Here is a 19,957-nt window from a genome sequence, read left to right as displayed (position 1 = left end):
CTTTTCAAACAGGAAGTAAAACCATCCTGTTGGTGCATGTATTAAAGCAACGGCATTGACTCTGAGAGCTGCATCACTCAGCTGCTGGTCCTCTCACCAACAAGGTTCCACCTCCTCGTGGCATTTCGAGGCCAGACGAGATGTGTAATTTGTTCGATGTGCACCAGGTAATGACAACATGCACGGTTTTATTGTAACAAAACTTTACATGTCGCATAGAGACAAGCTGAGGAAACCTGCCAATATTTATACATCGACATACGGAAGCAGACTGAAAATGAAAAAAAGCCTCAAAGCAATTGAGATAAAACTGTTTTATATGGAAACTGACACATTTTTATTTGTGTATTTAGTGAATAAATTTAACTGTGCTATAACGATACTTAGAGATGATCACAGACTCCTGTATTTTGTGTCCTCTGCACTTTGTTAAACTGACACAGAAGTCAGAATAAAGGACACTGTGCACATGAAGTCAGTTTAAAAACTGATGGAACTGAATCCATAGAATGAAACAACCGAAACTGGACTCAAGAGTTGGCCATAAAACCAGAGCAGGTGTTTAGTCATGAGGGATTACTGCTTCACTGTTTGTGGAACAGCTTTGGTCTTGTGTGTTGATGCCTCTATGAAATGTTCCTGAAACATCTGAGATGACCTGCTTTTCTTGACTGTGAGTCATATTCTGTGGCACTATTCGAACTCGGTATTTAGTGAGTGGTGGACTACGACACAACTTGTCTTCCATCTACAATCCTGTTTTGAGATCTCTGCCCAAATATGCCCACCAGGACAATAGGCGTTGGTCGACGGAAGGATTTAAAGACAGGTAACGACTCTTACCGATACTGGGCTATAAGGACTCAGTCATTAGGGGACATTGTTGGCCTTCAAAGGACTGAAACACCACCGAGGGGGATAAATATCTCCGGCTCAACACCAGTCAGGCAGAATTGATGAAGCCTCTTGGATGAGAGGTGAAACGTCTTCGATCTAGAAATCTTAAGTCCAGTAGATTTTTTTTCTATGCTTTTTTTCAGCTTACTATGACCTGGATGACTGAGAATCTGCACAGACATGTTCCCCTTTAACCTGTTTGAGACCAGAGGAAGCTACAGCCTCAGAACTTCTTCGACCGATCGTCCCTGCTGCTTGCAGACATTTCTGGTCTCAAATAACAATTATATTAGAGCTGTGAACATCCACAGGTGTAAAACAGATTTACAGGTCGGCAGGTGCAGCATGACTGCGTGCAGTGATCTTAAGTGAAATAAAAACTTTACAACAGGCCTGTTCAGTCACTGACATTTATTGTTTCACATTTGTGAACAGAAATCAGGGCACGACATCCAGACAGTAAGATATTCCACCAGTTTAGGAAATTAACAGTGGAACAGTCGGATTTTTATGCAGATTCACAGGTTTCACTCAATCCAGTTAAATAAATAAATTCATGTGGACTGTAGTTCACACTGCAGGGTTCATTCAAGCATTATAAAACAAACTCGCTTTTCAGTGTCACGATGTGACAGCAGCAGACGGCATACATTCAACAGATTAGTTTTTCTGAGCTTCACTTCCTGTTTAAAATGACATTACAAATGTCAAAGCCAGAGTTCAGTTTCAGTCCAAAGTGCCAAAGTTCAGGTTCAACGAAGGTCTGCGTCAGGACCAAAACATATTCGCAGCCCGATTACAATAAATAAAATATGCGTTTGTTGAAACAAACGGCATTCATTTAAAAATATGAAGTGTACAAGGTAACTCTGACACACACCTTCAGTAAAAACTTCATAAAAATACAGACATTTTTCATGTTTTCTGCTAAAATCCAGTATAAAACCGATTCCAATGTGTGTGGATGCTTTGTTAACTGCTAAATCAATCAATAAATAAAAATCAGTTTATTTTCCACCTGTGGTGAAGCTGAACTGATGGGGATGCTGCAGTGAACTTGAAAACAAGACTCATGATTCATACACTCAACAGTAAAATACAAGAAAACCAGTGGATTCGTCCGTAATGGTCTGATGTAAAATGCTTGGCTGCTGCTGGTACGAGCAGGCACATCTGCAAGCACAAGAAAACAGGTGGAAGAAAAACACATTTAGTGGGTGATTCCTGTTTATTTTACTGTAGTCAGACTCACAGGGACTGTTACCTGGGCCTCAGGTGTGCTCCTCAGCTGACATGGCTACACATAGTTTATACTGATAATGGCAGGGTGTGCTTATTCAGTTCAATTTAGTTTTGCTTGTATAGCGCCAAATCACAACAGAAATCATGTCAGGGCACTTTTCCAAGTCTGGACCTTACATTATGATAATCTCTGAACAGAAGAGGAACGAGGAGCAGCTCTGCCGGCAGCCGTCAATGGCCGTTTGACACCGATGCTCCGACACAAGCCTCAAACTGTAGTACACAAAATTGTTTTCTTTCATGTGTAATCACTGTTTTCTTCTGCTTAGAGTGACCCTTTATAGCTCCCCTATTGTGGAGGCCGCCATGTTTGTTACAGGACCCCAGAACGGACAAAATACACACTGGATCTAGAGTGTGTATTTCGCATTTTCACGTTAAGGATTAATACTGGTGTGGCTTTTCCCTGATGGAAATCCAGATGTTTCTAGGATGACACTGAAGTTGCCTGATTTCTGCTGGACAGGTAACTTAGCCTAACAAGTAAAGTTAACCTGAATGCACGTTTGATTTGAGAGCTTTAGCGAGAATATGGCCAGTGCTGGGTAACTCACCGCGGTCAAGTCAGCTGCACTTGTTTTCTGAGTTTGTAATTTGTCCTACATTTATAGTGAAACGGCTGAGGGCTGTTTGCAATCTGCAGTCTCCTTCACTGCTCCTTTAAAGGTCACTACAGCCACCGAGCACCCACCAGGGACAAATGTTCTGTACTGACCTGAGCACTGTGCCGTGGTCAGTCCTGAAGAAGATGATGGAGATGGTCAGGGCTGCATGTAGACTTGCGCCTGCTCAATTAGACTCTTCTGATTATCTGTTCTGCCAAACATCACCACCTGTAACTCACTGCTCAGCTGTCAACACAACACACACACAAATGTGAAAATGTTTCCAGGAGCTCTTCAGGTTCATTGCTGTTCATTGTGCTTGGTTTTTCCAGCCTGGTGTCCCATCACAGATGTGAAGCCTGGTTCAAACTCTGCCTGTGCCTTCGCTGAACAAAGTCTCTCTGCAGTCATGGAACACAAACCTGAGGCGCATCACAGAGAGGCTGGATACACATACATCGGGTCTATGGACCCTCCAGGTTCAGGTCTCAGGCTGCAGGTTCTAACCTCGAAGGGGTTCACACTGTAAGCAGAACTCTGTGGAGAGTACAGGTACCTGGTGGGGTGCCACCACATGTCCACCTGTCCATCTAAGGGAAAACAGCCAAACTCCTCATAGCCCGTGACTGAGCTGGACTCTGTGTGGTACTGTGAAGCAGAGCTGGACTGTGACTGGACCTGTAGGATGGAGCTCAGCAGATTCTCCCCCTGGACCTGGATGTCATAGGGAACACATAAACAGTTCTTTATAATAGATCCAGACCCTGGCAGGGGGGGCAGCTGCAGGTTTTTCTGGACCTCACAAATTTTTTTTGGACTGTTTAATCAACTAACAGCTGAGCATAAAATGAAGATTCATGTTCATGTGTGTCATATTCTCATTTTCCCACCAAACTTAAGTGTAAAACCATCAGATTTAAGCGATCAGTAAACTGGGACTCTGCTGTAGCCTGGACTTGGCCGACACGGAAACACAAAGAACATTTTAGAATTGTTAAAACGTCACTGTGTTTATGAAACCTGTTTCTCACTGTTTCAGCAGAAACCAGGTGTGGATCTAAAACCATCTTCTCTTTTGACAAATCTGAACGGCGGTCTGGATCATTGTTTAGTGTGTCTGTTAATCTGGACTGACACCCTTTTAAACCTAGACCTGGTCTCAGAGTTGCCAGTCTCTGTAATGGAACACAGCTGAATCACTATCTTTGTGTGTTTACAAACAGAATAAATGTTTTACATGTCTGAACCAAGACACGGTGTCCATGTTGAATCCTGGTCTGAATTTTTCTGATGAGACTGGGCTCAGGAAGCGCCATCCCTCAGGTTTCCCTGTAATTCTCTCTGGTACAGCTGCTCTTGGCTGTGTGAGACACGGCCATGTTCCCTTTCTGAGCTGTTTTCACAGGACAGTTCCAGACCTGTGCAGGACTCCATCTCTTTCTATCCTAAATGTAAATGTAGTGTCGAAGCCTGGTAACTAAGCCTGAGGTCTGTGACTGTGTGAATGCAGTGTGTGTCAGACCTCAGGGCTGTTGCCGGACTGCTGACTGTCAGGGTCAGCACTCTTCTGCTCCCCCGTCAGGGACATCATCCTGCTCAAACTGACTGAGACCTGCACCAGAGACAAACGTTGACTGTGGTAGCACAACCAAACCCAGGTCCAACATTCAACTCTTAAAACTAGCAAGTCGGATTTGTTCATAGTAACAAAGTTCATATTAAGACAAACTGAGTGATGATGTGGAGCTCTGACCCATCTCAGTCATGTTTCTGATCATGTGAACACTGTTAACAGACATCTGTCTTTTGTGGCTTTTGTGTCCCTGTAGCTTTCTGCTAATAAACTGACAGAGAGAGACGCGGGGACACTGTGCAGGTGGAGTCAGGAAAGCCTGAAACGTGACTAACATGAATCCTTGGAAATTTGGGAAAGATGAGCCGAGATCCACCTGGACAGGTAACTGATTCTTCTCCACAGGTGGGAGGTAACCACCATGGGAACTCACTCTGGCATCAGAACAGCAGGGTAATCAGCTGATCTGGTCTCACCTGGTTCGGACTGTCGCTGTTTAACTTCAGAGGAGTTGGTGTTCGAGGGGCTGATGTCAACAATGCTTTGATCTTCTCTTGGATCTCTGTGGGCGTCCTGAGCACAACAACTTACTGTTACTTTTCCCATGAATCAACTCATCCTTTAGTCTATGAAACAACAGAAATAGTCCACAGCGACGCCTTCACGTGTCACTCTGTCCGACCACAGTCTAAACCCGTTTAGAATTGCCAATGACAAAAGCAGTACATCTTCATGTGAGAAGCTCAGAGCAAAGATGAGATCTGTATGTACTGATGCAGCCTGAACTCCAGATGTCAGTACAAAAAAAATCAGGACGATGCCCGTGCTGTGGGACTGAGATTCAGGTGCAGGTGTGGTGCTGTGAACATGGGACCCACTGGGTTGTGGTCTTGTTGCTGCATTGCACACAGGACCCGCCCTGGTTGGTGCTGCTGGTATATTTCAGGGAGCAGACGGGGGTGGAGGTGAGAGCTGGACAGTGCATCTTCAGATCCTTGACACAGCACAGACTGAGGAACTGCAGACGGACAGACACGGATCAGATGTGGATCAGGACCAGGGCACAAAAGAGTCCAGGATGTGGTCTTTACCTCAGAGGGAGAAAAGGTTGGCTCCCCCAGCGGGCTGGTCCAGCTCCACGAGGAGCTCGAGTCCATGAAGGTGGCTCCGTTGTCACTGGTCAGCAGCTGCTCCTTCACTCCAGTCACCTTCACACAGAAACACTGGTTTCACCCGTTCTACTGGGACTACAGGGGACGCAAGTACAGACCCACAGCAGGCTCCATGACGGAGCAGCACACAGGTTCCATTTATGTTACACAGGCTCAAGACATTTTTGGTTTGGTCGTCAGTTGCCCTTGCAGTCCCTCCACCCTGGTCATACACCCTGTGTGACTTTAATACAGCGACCCCGCTCACACTTGATGGTTCACAAAAACACAACATGCAAACAAGCAGTGTGCTCTTCTTTACTCTGCACGTGTATAGTAGTAGTGTGATCCTCCTATCACTAATAGTTTTCACCAAGGACAAGTTTAGTGGTTACTGGTCTGGACCCGGATCTGTATTCAAACAGAGGCTTCACTGGGTGCTGAAGCTTTCAGTGGAAGGGGCTAGAGCTGATAAGTTTCCAGGTCAACAAGATTTTTGCTCAACAGAAAATTCATCAGCAGCACATTTGCAGGAGTCTGTCAACTTACGTAGCTCCTGCTGAGGTCAATGACTGAAGGGTTGGCGTCCTCTCTGTACACGCCGGTGGAGAACGATGAGGTCACTTCCTTCAGGCCACAGCTACTGGTCTCTGGGTTCTGTGGTGATGTCAGCTCAGATGAATTAAAGTAAAAGTTTTAATAACAAAAGGAAAGCAGACATCTTCAGAGAAAACGCTGCAGTTACATTAAGTAACACATTAATGCAGGTTCCCTGAGCTGTGGCAAAGGACAAATCAGTGCAAAACCATTGTTCTGTTTATCATTAGCCATTAAACAAATACAATTAGGTCAATCTGGTTAGATTACTGTTGGAACAAAAACGTGACAGCCTGAGAGACGACACAGGGTTCTAAAAACACACAAAGCACCTTTCAAAAATAAAAACCTCAATCTAACCAAATAAAATGAACTGTTTTACCGCCTCCATCAGCTCCATGGGTGCTGTCAGCTCACACATGCTCAGTGATGAGTCGTAAACTGAGGAGGAGGTGGGGACACAGATGGAGCACAAGTGGGTGTGGCGACAATGGTGTCCGCACATGCTCTGTTCACTGGAGGTGCAGCTGGACCTGTCCTTTACAGTGGAAAGACTGTCTGCCTGCTGGAGAGCAGATCACCATTATTATCACCATTATTACTATCATGGGTGGATGAAGGGCGCGTGCTGACCTTGGTGGAGATGTTGGCTGTGCTGCGGGGGCCACGGGTCCTGGATGTAGGTCTGGTTGACAGGGAGGAGTTAGAGGAGGAGTTGGAGGAGTTAAAGGTGGCAGAGGTGGAGGAGGAGTTGTGGAGGTGTAGGACCTGAAGGTACCCCTCCTTCTCCACCTTCCTCTTCAGAGTGGAGTTCCAGTGGTTTTTGATGGAGTTGTCAGTCCTAAGAAGAAAACAGAAGCATCAGCAAGTCCTGCGGGGTCACACTGTTGGGACACCTGGGCATGTTCTGCTCATAGTCCACAGCTGGTCTATGTGCCTGCCTACTCCTGCAGGCGGTCCACTCACGCACAAGGTCTACGTACCTGCCAGGCAGCAGTTTGGCGATGTCAGCCCAGCGGTTTCCCATCAGCCTGTGGGCCTGACAGATGGTGCAGTCCTCCTCCAGTGTCCAGCTGCTCTTCTTCACTGTTGGGTTTAGGTGATTGTGCCAGCGCTCGCGGCACTGCTTCCCGTTTCGACTACGCAGGTGTTTGGCGATGAGGGACCAGCGCTTCATGCCATACTTATGGACCAGTTCGATCAACTGCACAGGAAGTGACATCATAACTTTGCATCAGTGTTATGATCAACAGTCCCAAGGTTCAAAGTCTGTCAGGACCTGTGACTGCTATGCTGTGTAGTGAGTCCCAGGTGAGTAGGTGTCTTTTGTTAGGGTGATTTTCATTTTTAGATAGAAATGAATATAATTAGTTAGGGTTTTATTATATAGCATACATAAGTTTATATATTTTAATCTCACAGTTGTGTTTATGTTTATGTAGGACCAGGGGGGTAGTGCCTAAAGTCTTTTGGTAACAAAGGAAGACATAAGTGTCTATCTAGGAATTAAGACAGGGCGGGTATTCCTCCCTTTTTCGGGTGCTGTCTACAGCCATTGGAGCAAAGAGGATGATTGGAGGATGGACAGACTGAAGGACCAATCTTGGGAGAATTAAGTTTAAACCACAATTGCTCCCCAACAGTTTGGACCAATCAGAGAGTAACATTTTTTCCTATAAATGTTGTGTACTGCTAAGTTGAAGTTAGTCTTTTCTGTTTATCCTAAACAGAAGGGATCCATGTGCACATGCTTATTTTGATACATTAATGCATAATAAATTTCATATAGAGAAATATATCTTTTTATTAGTCTTCTCTTTTCAAAATAAATGGACCTTTTTCTCACACTTTGCCTGGACTCTGGTGTATGTCTGATGTTGTTCAGTGTGTAACTGTTAAACAGTGTGTCTGTTGGCTCGGTGTGAGTCTTTACCCTGTTATCCTCCTCCTGAGTCCAGGGACCTTTGACCAGCTCCGGGTTCTTAATGTGCTGCCACCTCCGCTGGCAGTCCACATTGGACCTCTGACCCTAAGACAGAGACAGACACGGTGAGGACACCCTCTACAGCACATAGGCCACACAGCAGCTCCTTATTCCGCAACAGGCAGTGTTTATGCTGAGGTCAGAGTCGTGTCTGCTGTGATGCCTTCATGGCAGCTCAGACTTCACAGCAGGTTCGAGCTTCCTCTCAGGCTGCTAGTTCCAAGTCAGACATGCAGAGCTGATCTTTCCTTCTCTTGTTTTAATCAGACAGAAAACCTAAGGAACATATTTCCCAGCACGTTCCTGAGTTCCTGAGTCAGCGCCAGTGTTTGCAGTTTAGGATTGTCTGTTATCACAAGTGTCATCTGTTTTAGAAACATTTTTTTATCTTCTGCCAGATTTACAGTTGACTAAATTTTGTATTAAGTGGTGTATTTAATGCTCAGTCTTACATTCTTCTTGTCAAAGACTGATGAGATGTGAAATAAAACAACTCACTTTGAAATGAAGGGAAACTGAAGCCCAGCTGTTGGATCCAAACTCCTTCACCAGTCTGTGTAGCTTCTCATCCTGAGGAGGAAGATCAGCATCAGCATCATCAGTCTGAGCTAGTTTCATGATCTCAACACTATATATCCTATTCACAGCCACAGTATCCTGTTGTTATTCTTTCACACAGCGTATGAGCCAAAAGAACATAAGTTCACAGTTCAGGCTAAGTCCTGTGTTTCTGTACAACCTGCAGCTGCTTCACAGTAAAAGCCTTCCTGCTGCTCCACATACAGGACTTTTATTGTGAAGGGCCTGGACACAGAGTTCCTGAGTTTGCCCTGAATGCTAACATGAGGCTGTTACCTCATCTTTTGTCCATCCAGACTTTTGTAGAGTCCCTCTGGAGAATCGCCCATCGAGGCCTTTACGTCCTGAACAGGAGCGAATTTTGGTACTGAGACAGAACATGACAAAAGAGTCAGGATCAGGATGAGCCAAGAAGTCTTACTGTGGTTTCTCATGGCTCTCACCGATGTTACATCTCCTAGTACAATGTACAGGAAGAGCAAATACTAACCTATGTAAAGAACTATACATATATACAGTGGACACCAAGTGTAAACAGGGACACAGACAGTACTACGGTGGGTGGGAGGCACTTTGTACATACTGTTGCTTACGTACCCAATGTTCATGAATACATGTCTATATGTCTATGTACAGTACATGCTGTACAGCCTGAGATGTCTAAAAAAATTAGTCAGTTAATGAATCAATCAGTAGACAATTAAGACAATAATTCAGATCACTGATTGATCAAACTGTTCAAGAGGCTCAGAGTTTCACCTTTATCTGTTCTCTATCACAATCAACTCAGTAGTTCTGGATTTTGTACTGTTGGTCGAACAAAGCAAAACATTTATCACCTTGGACCTTTTGTAACTGATAATGAAAGTTGTCATTCATCAGTTGTTGAATATCTTAATATCTTCTATATTTTATTCACATGATATTAAAGGACCTTCCATCCACACATTATCTATACTGCTTATTCCTGAACAGTACTTGTTATACTTGCTCAGTAGTGCATATTGATGACCGAGGGTGACCCTCTGTGTGTAAAATCAGGGAGGTACCCCCGGTTTTCTCGAGTAAAATGGGGGGGGGGGGTTATTAGTCTGTTCTTTGGACGGCTGCCCGGTTCGTGACCCAGACTAAAAGGCGGCACGAGGACACCTGCCACACCTCAGAGACGGAGAGCTAGAAAAGAGCCTTTGATGTAAATATCCATGTTTTTAGGATGTCATCCTGCAGCTGTTATGTCGCCTGCATGTTTATTAAATGTATTACTTATAATAAAGGGGAGGTGACAGTGGTGCGGTGGGTAGCGCAATCGTCTCCCAACCAGAAGGTTGAAGGTTCAAATCTCAGTGCCAGCAGTCAAAGTGTCCTTGGGCAAGACACTGAACCCCCCCGATGGTTGAGGTGGCACCGCAGATGGCTGCCATCGGTTCTGTACCAGAAACAAATTCCTTGTGTGTAACATTCTTGGCCAATAAAGGTGATTATCCTTTTTATGGCTTCTGAAGGGGCGACTAGGGCTGACCTCTCTGGGTTCAAAGACAATGGTGTCTATTGCGCTGGAGGTCAAAGAGAGAAAGGTGGGGTAGAGTGTGTCTGGACCAGGAGGTGCGTGTAGAGAGTATAAAAGATGCTGCAGCTCTGTAAACTTCTGCTTCATGAACCAGAAACGGAGACATCGCCATTTGTGACCTTTGGCAATAAATCCTAGGCCTTGCTTCAGACTGAAGAGATTGAGTGTTTTTTAAAAGATAAAGGAATCATCACTGTTGTGTGCCTGACTTATACTGGCCCAGGTCAGCTTCCACAACAGTGACAGGTGTGTTGTGTGCTCCGTCTCTCACCAGGACCTTCTGCTTCTGCTGCTCATCGCTGCTGCTTGTATGAAGTGGCACACTGAACTGCTGCTGGAGGACACAACAAACACACTCACAGTAAGAATCAGCACACACAACAAAAAATTATTATTCTGATAATTGAATAACTGTTTTAATCATAAAAAAGCTCTTCTGTGTAGACACTACACTGAAGATCTTCACCAATTCATTACATCTGTCTGACAAATGTACTGCATTAAAATGTAAACTACTAGAGTACAACTAAGCAGTGGCATCTGCAGCCGTAGTCCTGTACACATGGTGCCTACATTTTTTTTTTATGATTTTGGTCAAGTTTTACACCACTGCATTTTGCAGTCATTGTACGATCAGCATATAGCATATATAGAGAAATATAGTTTCACATTTATGGTCAGAGAAACTAAGTATTTTATTCTTTTTATTTTCCTAATGCACATTCTTCTTTTGATAACACTTGGCAATAAAGTTCATGCTTTTTCTTTTCTGGTTCTGTCTTGTCTTGTCTACTTGTTGCCTTATGGAAGAACACTGTACATACACATGGAGAGCCACTGTACCGGACCCAAGTTCCTCATGTGGCCAACATATCTGGCCAGTAAAACTGCCTGTGATATTGCATAGCCCCTAGAGTGGTTCACATCATTTCAACATCCTAACATGTGCCCTGCTGCTTGGAGCGGGTGACAGCAGCGCACACACTGATTTCACCTGTTATAACATCATCGGGACGTGCAGGGTATTTTAGGCCCATTTATCATGGCTCATAAACTGCATTCGTGTGTTATTTTGTGGACTATTTGCTGTGAGTGGGTTTAACTGTCAGAGATTGATTCTCAGGGACTGGCTCAGTGAGCTGGTGGGGCGGTGAGAGACAGAGACCCGAATGAACTGAATGAGCTCCAGGCTGGGCAGGGTTCACGTTATTAGACGAAAATACAGTATGTTGTTATAAGAAGGAAACACACTATGTCGCACTTTTGATACCTGAAATTGATTTTCCTTATAATTTCGAATACATGACCTTTAATTGTAGTGGAATATTTTATACTGTAGTCCTGGTACTGACACTACTGCAGTAAAGTTAAATTTCCCCTCAGGATTAAGCTTACAGTAATAGTCTGTGCCATACCTGGAGCAGACCATTGTAAGTAAAAACTCCTGAAAACAAATCAAAAACCCTGAAAGTTTAGTCGTTCACAGGTAAAAACTACAAAAACGCTCAAGTTTGTAGAGTCAGTAGTTCACCGTGACGGCGGTTAAGCTAGCTAGCATTAGCACGGGCTGGCTGCAGTACACAGTGGCGCCTAAAGCTGCTTAAAAAGTGATAAACACGGATCCAACCAGGACTTTACTCCAGTAAACAGTATTACTCTGTGTCCAGGCACACTACTGTCTGTGTGTTCGTCTTTTTGCTGGTTTAAACGGCAGATTTCTACGAACTTACCGGTAACGGTTGGCGGACGAAGAGAACCAGCTCGAGCTTCTCTGACCAGGGTCTTCTCTGACTGGACGGGACCCCCGATGACGTCACGTCCATAGTCATTAGGCGTGGTGTTATTTTGTATTTATTTATTAGCGTTATCTATCTATTTATATATTTATCTATTCATTAATTTTTAAAATATTTTTCATATGTTGATCCCCCGCCCATCCCTCGGACATGTGCCTGAGATGTTACTACCAATTAAAGGGGTGTATTCAAATTAAACCCCGTTGTATCACTGACCCTCGTGTTCAATCGCTTTAAGGGTGAGAACAGGCACCCCGAGCTTTTGATCGTGTTTAGCAACAGGCTGTGTTAATTGGGACAAGTTGGGAATGAGTTGAGAATTTTTATGTGATAAACAGTGGTATAGGTATTCCTCCCCTTTCAGGGCGCTGTCCACAACCATTGGAGCAGAGAGGACGATTGGAGAACGGACGGACTGAAGGACCAATATCAGGAGAATTAAGTTTAAACCACGACTCCTCCCCAACAGTTTTTGACCAATCAGTAACATCTTTTCATACAAATATTGTATACCGGCAAGTTGAGGGCAGTCTTTCCTGTTTATCCTAAACAGTGAAGATCCATGTGCACATGCTTATTTTGATACGTTAATGCATAATAAATTTCACATCTTTTTATTAGTCTTCTCTTTTCAAAATAAAAGAACTTTCATTACACTCAACAAATCAATCAGCTCATTCTGCACATGATGGCCTAGGTAGCTGTTGTGACTTGCTGTTCCTCTTTCAACACGGTTAAGGTGATCTTTCATAATGGGATCAAACCTGGCCATAAGTTCGACCTCTTTGAGAAAATTCCCATTTCATGGTGTGAACAGTGTTTCTGTGTGTCCCCTTAGAGCCAAATTTCAAACTGCCAGTAATAGCAGGGAGACGTGTCAGCACTGCTCTCCATCTTACCCTCTCATGCTGGGTAGAAGTAGAGGCAAGAGGTCTTCATCCTCAATATTAGATATTTGTGGAGACATATGAGTAGCTGAGGACATAGATAGTAGCTCATCCTGAAGAGAGACCATTCCATCAGAGTCCTGTGTAGTGGGGGAGGTGGGTGGCTCATCCTGACCAGTGACAGAGAATGCTCCAAAATATTTTAGAAGTGCCCCTGAAATAGCAATTGAATTGCATGTTACTGCGATGAATTGGCGACCTGTCCAGGGTGTACCCTGCCTTCTCCCGATTGCCGGCCCATGCCAGAAACTGCCACTGTGTACCACTAATAACTAATGGAACTAGTTAACCAGCCTGCTACTCTGTTATCAGGCTGCAGCGGTCTGCTGCTGAGGCCGACTGTGACAGACTGCAGCTGTGACATGCTGGAAGCCAGTTGTTACGATTCTGGCAGTGACACATTAGTTTATGATGGTGAAGCCGCATGGATGTCCGCAGTTAAGGGCCCAGCTGGCAGAGCCGCCGGAAGATGTAAAGTGTTGGAGCTCGGTCTTCTGGAAGGAGCAGAGAGCAACACATGCACCATGTGAAGGGTCACATCATCTCCGCGTCCTGCTGCATCTGTATACAGATGCAGGGGGATGAAACAAATATCGCAAAAGAATTTCCCATTGTTAGTGGGTTATCATTTTCAGGTTTATCAAGGAAAAGAGCAGACAGTATAGGTTTTGTTCCATAACAGGAAGCGTGGCCGTGCGCTACAGGCGCGTGTCTCTACCGACCAGGGTCGGAGAATGTGTTTAACTTCTCCTCAGTGTAATGAGCAGATGCAGATTAAGTGAACTGTGAGTGTTTCACACGATTTATCACGTATGGCTTCCCACAGGATGTTGTTTTTGTTATGTTGAGAGAAAAAAAACCATTAGTGTGGTTAGAGTGTGAGACGATCAGTGTGTGAAGCGGTTTGCAAGCGCTGCAGGTTCAGACGCTGTCCTCTTGAAAAGCTTCACTGTTAATGCTTGATAAGGACACACGTCATGCAGTGTCATGGAGATATTAATACTGCAACTACACAATGACAAGTTCAGTTTAGGTGTCAGCAAACACAGCATGAGCTTTTCACTGTCACGTCCCCTTCAACTGTTACTTTGTCCACGTTGTCCTGAATTCTGAGACTCTTCCCTTTTTCTGCATGTGCCTGTAATTCATGGGTCTGGAAATCATAGTGCAAATGTTATGTTTTTATAATTCTGATGGAAAAATACTGGACATAGCTTTTCTTCTTGTGTGTAACTAATGTTTATTCTGAGAAAATGTGCAGTCATTGTAAAAGGATGTTCTTTAGCTTAAAGAACTCAGGAAACTGCTTGTTAAAGTTTATTGCTCTTTAGGTTGGGAAGTCAGAACATATAAGATGTGTATTAAAAACCTTACTTAAGTAAAAGTGGCTAGTATTGTCGGCAAAATGCACCTAAAGAATCAAAAGTACAAACTTGTCCCTGTGACTGTTAATACTGTTATGTTTATGGATTAATATTCCAGCTGCATGGATCTATATGTGGCACTTTACAGCTATATTTGTTTAAAACTGTACCAAAATTTAGTGTGTAACTTAATCTGCAGCACTGCATCATATGTTTGAAAGTTTTACTGAACAGAAAAAACTTATTTGAAAAGTACCTAAAATTATCAACTACAAACGACCACATATATGTTTCACACATTTTAAAACTTTCACACAACTTGCACATGTTAGTTGTGTAAATGTGTATGGGAGGGCCTGTGTGGCTGCAGAGGAAGGTATATATGTGGTTGACAGTGAGCCCTGAACGTATGATCACATGCTGTGATCTGAGGGGTTCACTTATTCTGAACATCTTCTCATCCTGAAGACCAGTGAGTTGATCTCTACAACATTTTAGTATTGTACATGTTCTAAAAGTGACGCCGGTGCCAAGCTGTTGACCTGTTGTGTGTCTGTGTAAACCCAGGAACAGGTCTGTGACTGCAGACATGGACAGTAACACTCTGCTCATCCCACTGTGGTTCCTGCTCTGCTGGGTGTTGTCTATACGGTCCGTGATGGTGAGTGGAACCTGTGAAAATTCCCCAAATATCACAAATGTTAACAGTAAAAGATCTTTACAGAAATTACTTTGAATAAGCTGCTCACAGCACAGTAAAGTTCAAGGGTGATGAATGTTAATGTCAGGTCCGCTCTGTGGACTGTGTCGCTTTCTGTAATTAGTGACTTGCGGGTTGTCGCGCACAGCTGGGGCTCATTTCTGTAATACATTCCTCCTTATTTAAACCTCTGGCAGACGCTCCGTCACCGTCGGAGCATTGCACTATGTTAGACACGGACATGTTGAGGAAGTATTGACAGGTTGAGTGAACGGCGAGGTTTTAGTATTAGATATGGCCAAACATTATTGGCGTACTTTCCTAAGCTATGTGTATCTGACGCCGATGCCGTGATCACCTCTGGTGAACTTTGCTAGCCATGTGTATCTGACGGTGATTTTCCCAGCCGTGGGTACCGGACGGCTAGCGCTTCAGGGAGCGCTACACCAGTCCTGTCTTCTCGTTCCTGTGTCCCTCCTGTCATCTCACCTGTCGCCGTTCTCCTGTCTACTCGCCTGCCTTGTCATGGTCTTCTACTCTCCTGTTTCCTGCAATCCTCCTACTTGTCTGCTCGTCCTAGTCTCCTCAGCCATCCCTGCCCTACCCTCGTTATTGTATTATACATTGACCCTGTTACCTTGTTTGTGTTTTTTCCCATTAAACCTCTTTTTTTTTTTTTTACTAGCACCTGGGTCAGCACTCTGAGTCCTACCTCAGTTCTCCTTCACCCTCCTGGTGAGGGGGACTAAACCATAACAGTTAATGTTAATTCAGAGGACAGGCACGATGATACTGGGATGCCTGTGGAACAAATCTTCAGTTAATCAACTTTTAAAATCAGGGAATCTGTTTTGATTAAGGAATCAATCAACCCTTTGTGTGCAGTGCATTTCATATGAGTCAGAGCAAATCAAAGTGCTTTAGAGATGACTGAAAAAACTTAGAAGAAGGCATCTGGAAGTAGTTTTAGGTAGAAGACGTTTCACCTCTCATCAGTTCTATCTGACCGATGGTGAGCATGAGGTGTTTATCCCCCTGGGTGATGTTTCAGTCCTTTGACGGCCAACGCTGTCCTCTAACGACTGAGTCGTTGCGGTTTAAGTCCCTTATGGCGTTGTTTATGGTGAGATGGTTCCAGTGTGACCCCTCGATCTAAAGGAGTGTAAAAAGAAGTGTACTAGAAACAAATAACAAAAATTAGGAATATTACATTATATGTTGTATATCACCAGCACAGGTATTATAGCTGCAGTGTTACTGACCCTACCTCACTGAGATCTGTGACGTTCAGTAAAGTGCCTTTTTAATGACCTGCATGTTTCTCCTCGCTTTCCCTTTAGGGCCATCAAAGCTTCCCTTTACATGCTGCTGACAAGGCCATCCCACTGACCTTGGTTGAAGATTCTGTTGATGACATGTACCATGGCTGCACAAATAAAATGACAGCAAAGGTCAGGAAAACATACTTTCCAAAAGAGAACAAAGACACATTTAAAGATGTCGGGAATCTAGCAGAAAAGTATGCAAACAAAAAAAAGAGAGATATAGACGATGAGGGTCTAACTAAGGATCATATGCAAGCGATCTGTGTTTATACAGCTCCTCAGTTTTATGCGATGTTCAATGATCATGTCAGAAATAACAGGAGTATATATGGCACTGACTTCAAATTTCATGCTTTACATTTCTGGCTGACACGTGCTGTACAAATTCTCAATAAGGAGCGGTGTTACATTAGTTATCGCAGAACTAATCTTGAGTTCACCGGTGGGGCCAACGTCATCATGCGATTTGGCTCCTTTGCCTCAACCTCTTTGAATAAAACACTGGTCAGATTTGGTAACAAGACCTGCTTTGAAATTAGAACCTGTTCAGGTGGTTACCTGAAACATTATCCAGTTCTTGGATATTATGAACAAGAGGTGCTCATCCCCCCTTATGAAAAGTTCAATATAACTGAAAAAGTAAAAGGATTTTATGACTGTGAGGTTGTCTACAAACTGGAGAGCGCAGGAATTCTCAGCAACCTGAACTGCAAAGCTGTGTAGAGACCAGTGGTTCTTCAACTGTGGGTGACACATACATTTCTTCTTGTATTTCAGAGTATGTACATTTGAACCTTCTCTAGTCCAGCCCATTACAATAGATCTCAGCATTTTCTGTAAGCCCCTTTCTTTCTGTTGCAGTACTGAGTATCTGTGTTGCTCATGTTGTACATGCTGTAAAATGTGTTTGTAATAATACTTTCAGAATCATCTGCTGTTCTGTGTGTGACAAATGGCTTTTACATTTCTTTATGTAACAAATAAATGTGTCATACAACAAAGTGTGGATTTGCTGGTTGGACAGTCAGCTACCATGAATCCTGTTTAAAAACACTAGAGTAGAATTTAGCTGTGAATAATTTATATGTAACATATGTACTGTATGTGTATAGAGAAATGGAAAGAGTAGCCTATTAGAAAACTGTAATCAAGTAAAAGGACTGTTAATTAAAATAAATTATGCTTAAGGCAACATGAAATGACTTTTAAAATGTACCCAGATAAAAGCAAAAAATGAGCTTCAAGTAAATGTTACTGGGGCTACAAAAGAACTGTATACCATAATGTAATGTTATATGACAGTTACACTTCTAGCTACAGAATGACCTACAGAAGGAATAAAAGGAGAAAAAAATTATTAAATGCAACCTTTAATTGAAATAAGAATCAAGTACAAGGAATTAAATTGGCTCAGGTCTCACATCAACAGATAAAGAGGAAGTAATAATGATAGGTGAGAAAGGACTCTATGCATTGCACTAGGCACTGTGGTCTGAGCTCAGAGTGTGGTGATGCAGAGCCAAACCACACAGTGACAGAGGATGTGACTGACTCGATGACCTCAGTGTAGAACTGCACCAGCATTACTTGTGCCACTCTGTACTTTGTCAGCTGCCACTGAAAGTACAAGTGCTGCTGGGCCTTCTTGGTGATGGAGTTATATGTAAAGGTAACATTCCAGTCCCGCTGAATGGTGGTACCCAGGAATTTGTGACTCGGCTCTGCTTACTGCCATTCCCTGAATGATAATTGAAGGGGGAGGGGAGGGCTTGTTCTTTCTGATATTAATAATCAACTTCACTGTTTCCTGTGTGTTCAGCTGCAGCTGAATGTCCCCACACCACCACGCTGATCACCATCAGTGATAAAAGGTTTGACAGAGTCAGTCAGGGAGGTGGAGCTGTCTGGAATCGAGTGGTGAAGAGATCACACAGACATGTAGAGGCCCAATGCTGAGGGCCTGAGATGTGGCCCCCCACTCTGACACATGGATTCCTATTGGACAAGAAGTTGTGTATCCAAAGGCAGAGTGGGGGTGTGATGTTCAGGTGCCTCAGTTCCTCTGCGAAGGCTGTGGATTGTAGCTCTTTATTATCTTGAGCCCTTGCCAAAACACTGAGGATGTGAACTGATGTTCCAATTTGTTTTTGTAGTTATGTTCGTGTAAAGACTAAAAATACATAAAATTGAGTAAAATAAGATAGACATGTGGTGGAACGCAACTATAATTATATTGTAACAAACAAGAGGTTGTGTATAAAATTGAAGTAAAACCAAGTAAAACAGAGTAAAACAAATTTTCGCTGAACATAAAACTCAACCTCCCAGCATCCTTTGCGAGATGATGTCGCAGCCAGTCCCCCTCCCTTTGAGAGGATCTCCCGACATGCTTTTCTTCAGGGCCGAGAAGAAGAAGCGTCACGATGGATTCTGCTGGTGGACGAAATGATAAACTGCTTAAATTTCACTTGAATAAAGTTTGAGACGTTCATGTTTCTCTAGAGAAAATATTTACGGAAGAACCTAGCCAACTAATGTCAGCTAGATAGCTAACTGTAACACTGCAGCGGAGATTGTTGGTGAGTTGTGTAGCTGCAGCGCATTGTTGTTGTAGCACCGGGCCACCGCCATTAAAGTCCGGATCAGACGCAACAAAACATCCTGGAGACAGATGCTGGGCAGAGTCTGGGGGGGTTCAGTTATTTTAAACGTATTAGTTAATTAAATCCTTAATCAGAATATGTCGGAGGATCAGCAGTGTGTTTACAAGCTGCTAACGGTTATGTTAGCATGTCGTTAGCCTCAGAAGCTATCAGTGTTAGCAGTAGCGTTAGCGGGTAAAAGGCATTTAGAAAAAATACGGCTCTGGAAGCCGGAGAAACGTCACCTTGGACTGACTGTAGGACGTTTTGGTATATAATCTTTAATTGCAGATTCTGTCAGGCTGCTTAAGTTAACAGTAGATTAGCATTAACTCCGTGTTAGCCGCCTGTAGAGGCAGTGAAACCTCGTGTTGCAGACAGTTTGGTTACCGTTGTCCGATTTCCTCAGAGATAAATAGAGACCTAGTTATAACTAGAGATAACTAGAGACCTAGTTATCTTCGGGACTGTGTGAGTGTGAGAGAGAACTGCGCGAGTAGTTACACCTCCTGAAATCCAGACTGACAGGACTTTGTCCCAGACGGAACACGGTGTGAGCCGCAATTTCCCATTAAACCTCAGTTTAGTCTTGTGTAGAGTTTAGGCACAAACGTCTTAACCATAACATGTTAGACAAAACTGGGGGATTTGGGTCATAGACAGGTGCAGCAAGTGCAGATCCTGTGTTACTTTCCTCTGACGGCGGGGTTGTCACGGTGGTTTACATCTGGATGATAGGTTGTACCTGTAAAGCACGTGAGCATAAATAATCAGCAGTCGTTTTGTCTTGCAGTCAGTTTGGTTAAATCTCTGATTTGCTTCTTGAAACAACCTCAGTAACTTCAGGTCCAGCTGCTACTAACCAGTCGTTTTGTTAACTAATCAACCGAACATTTTATCGGCTAATTGACCCCCCCCCCCCCGTGAT

General features: G+C 43.7%; 2 protein-coding genes and 1 long non-coding RNA gene across 4 annotated transcripts in view; 2 read left to right on the top strand and 1 right to left on the bottom strand.

Annotated features, from left to right (window-relative positions):
• Positions 1–1,294: 1,294 nt before the first annotated feature.
• LOC109974846 (transcriptional activator Myb-like) lies at positions 1,295–12,064 on the bottom strand. The gene is made up of 15 exons (XM_020625268.1): positions 11,986–12,064; positions 10,527–10,586; positions 8,965–9,055; positions 8,608–8,679; positions 8,059–8,154; positions 7,109–7,329; positions 6,759–6,966; positions 6,508–6,690; positions 6,078–6,185; positions 5,469–5,585; positions 5,256–5,395; positions 4,854–4,950; positions 4,327–4,416; positions 2,915–3,518; positions 1,295–2,070 (listed from the first exon to the last, which is right to left on the bottom strand). The coding sequence occupies exons 2-14, from the start codon at positions 10,550–10,552 to the stop codon at positions 3,237–3,239; spliced, it is 1,731 nt and encodes a 576-aa protein (XP_020480924.1). The 5' UTR covers positions 10,553–10,586; positions 11,986–12,064; the 3' UTR covers positions 1,295–2,070; positions 2,915–3,236.
• Positions 12,065–14,757: 2,693 nt separating this feature from the next.
• On the top strand, positions 14,758–17,286 carry LOC109974850 (uncharacterized). Its single transcript, XR_002277034.1, has 4 exons — positions 14,758–14,834; positions 14,930–15,023; positions 16,403–16,513; positions 17,165–17,286. It is a non-coding gene; the product is annotated as an uncharacterized LOC109974850 (long non-coding RNA).
• A 1,475-nt stretch (positions 17,287–18,761) lies between these two features.
• The window catches only part of wdr33 (WD repeat domain 33), a 24,614-nt gene continuing 23,418 nt past the window's right edge, over positions 18,762–19,957 (top strand). Inside the window, exon 1 of one of the 2 annotated variants that reach the window (XM_020625231.1) lies at positions 18,762–18,966. The gene's annotated coding sequence lies outside the window, so the exon portion shown is untranslated. Of the gene's footprint in view, positions 18,967–19,135; positions 19,300–19,957 lie in introns of those variants that run through there. The other variant, XM_020625232.1, reaches the window with a different exon arrangement.

This window comes from Monopterus albus, unplaced genomic scaffold, assembly GCF_001952655.1.
Source record: "Monopterus albus unplaced genomic scaffold, M_albus_1.0 scaffold350.1, whole genome shotgun sequence".
Taxonomy (NCBI): domain Eukaryota; kingdom Metazoa; phylum Chordata; class Actinopteri; order Synbranchiformes; family Synbranchidae; genus Monopterus; species Monopterus albus.
The sequence above is the reverse complement of the archived record's forward strand: the minus strand, read 5'-3'. Positions and strand labels throughout refer to the sequence as shown.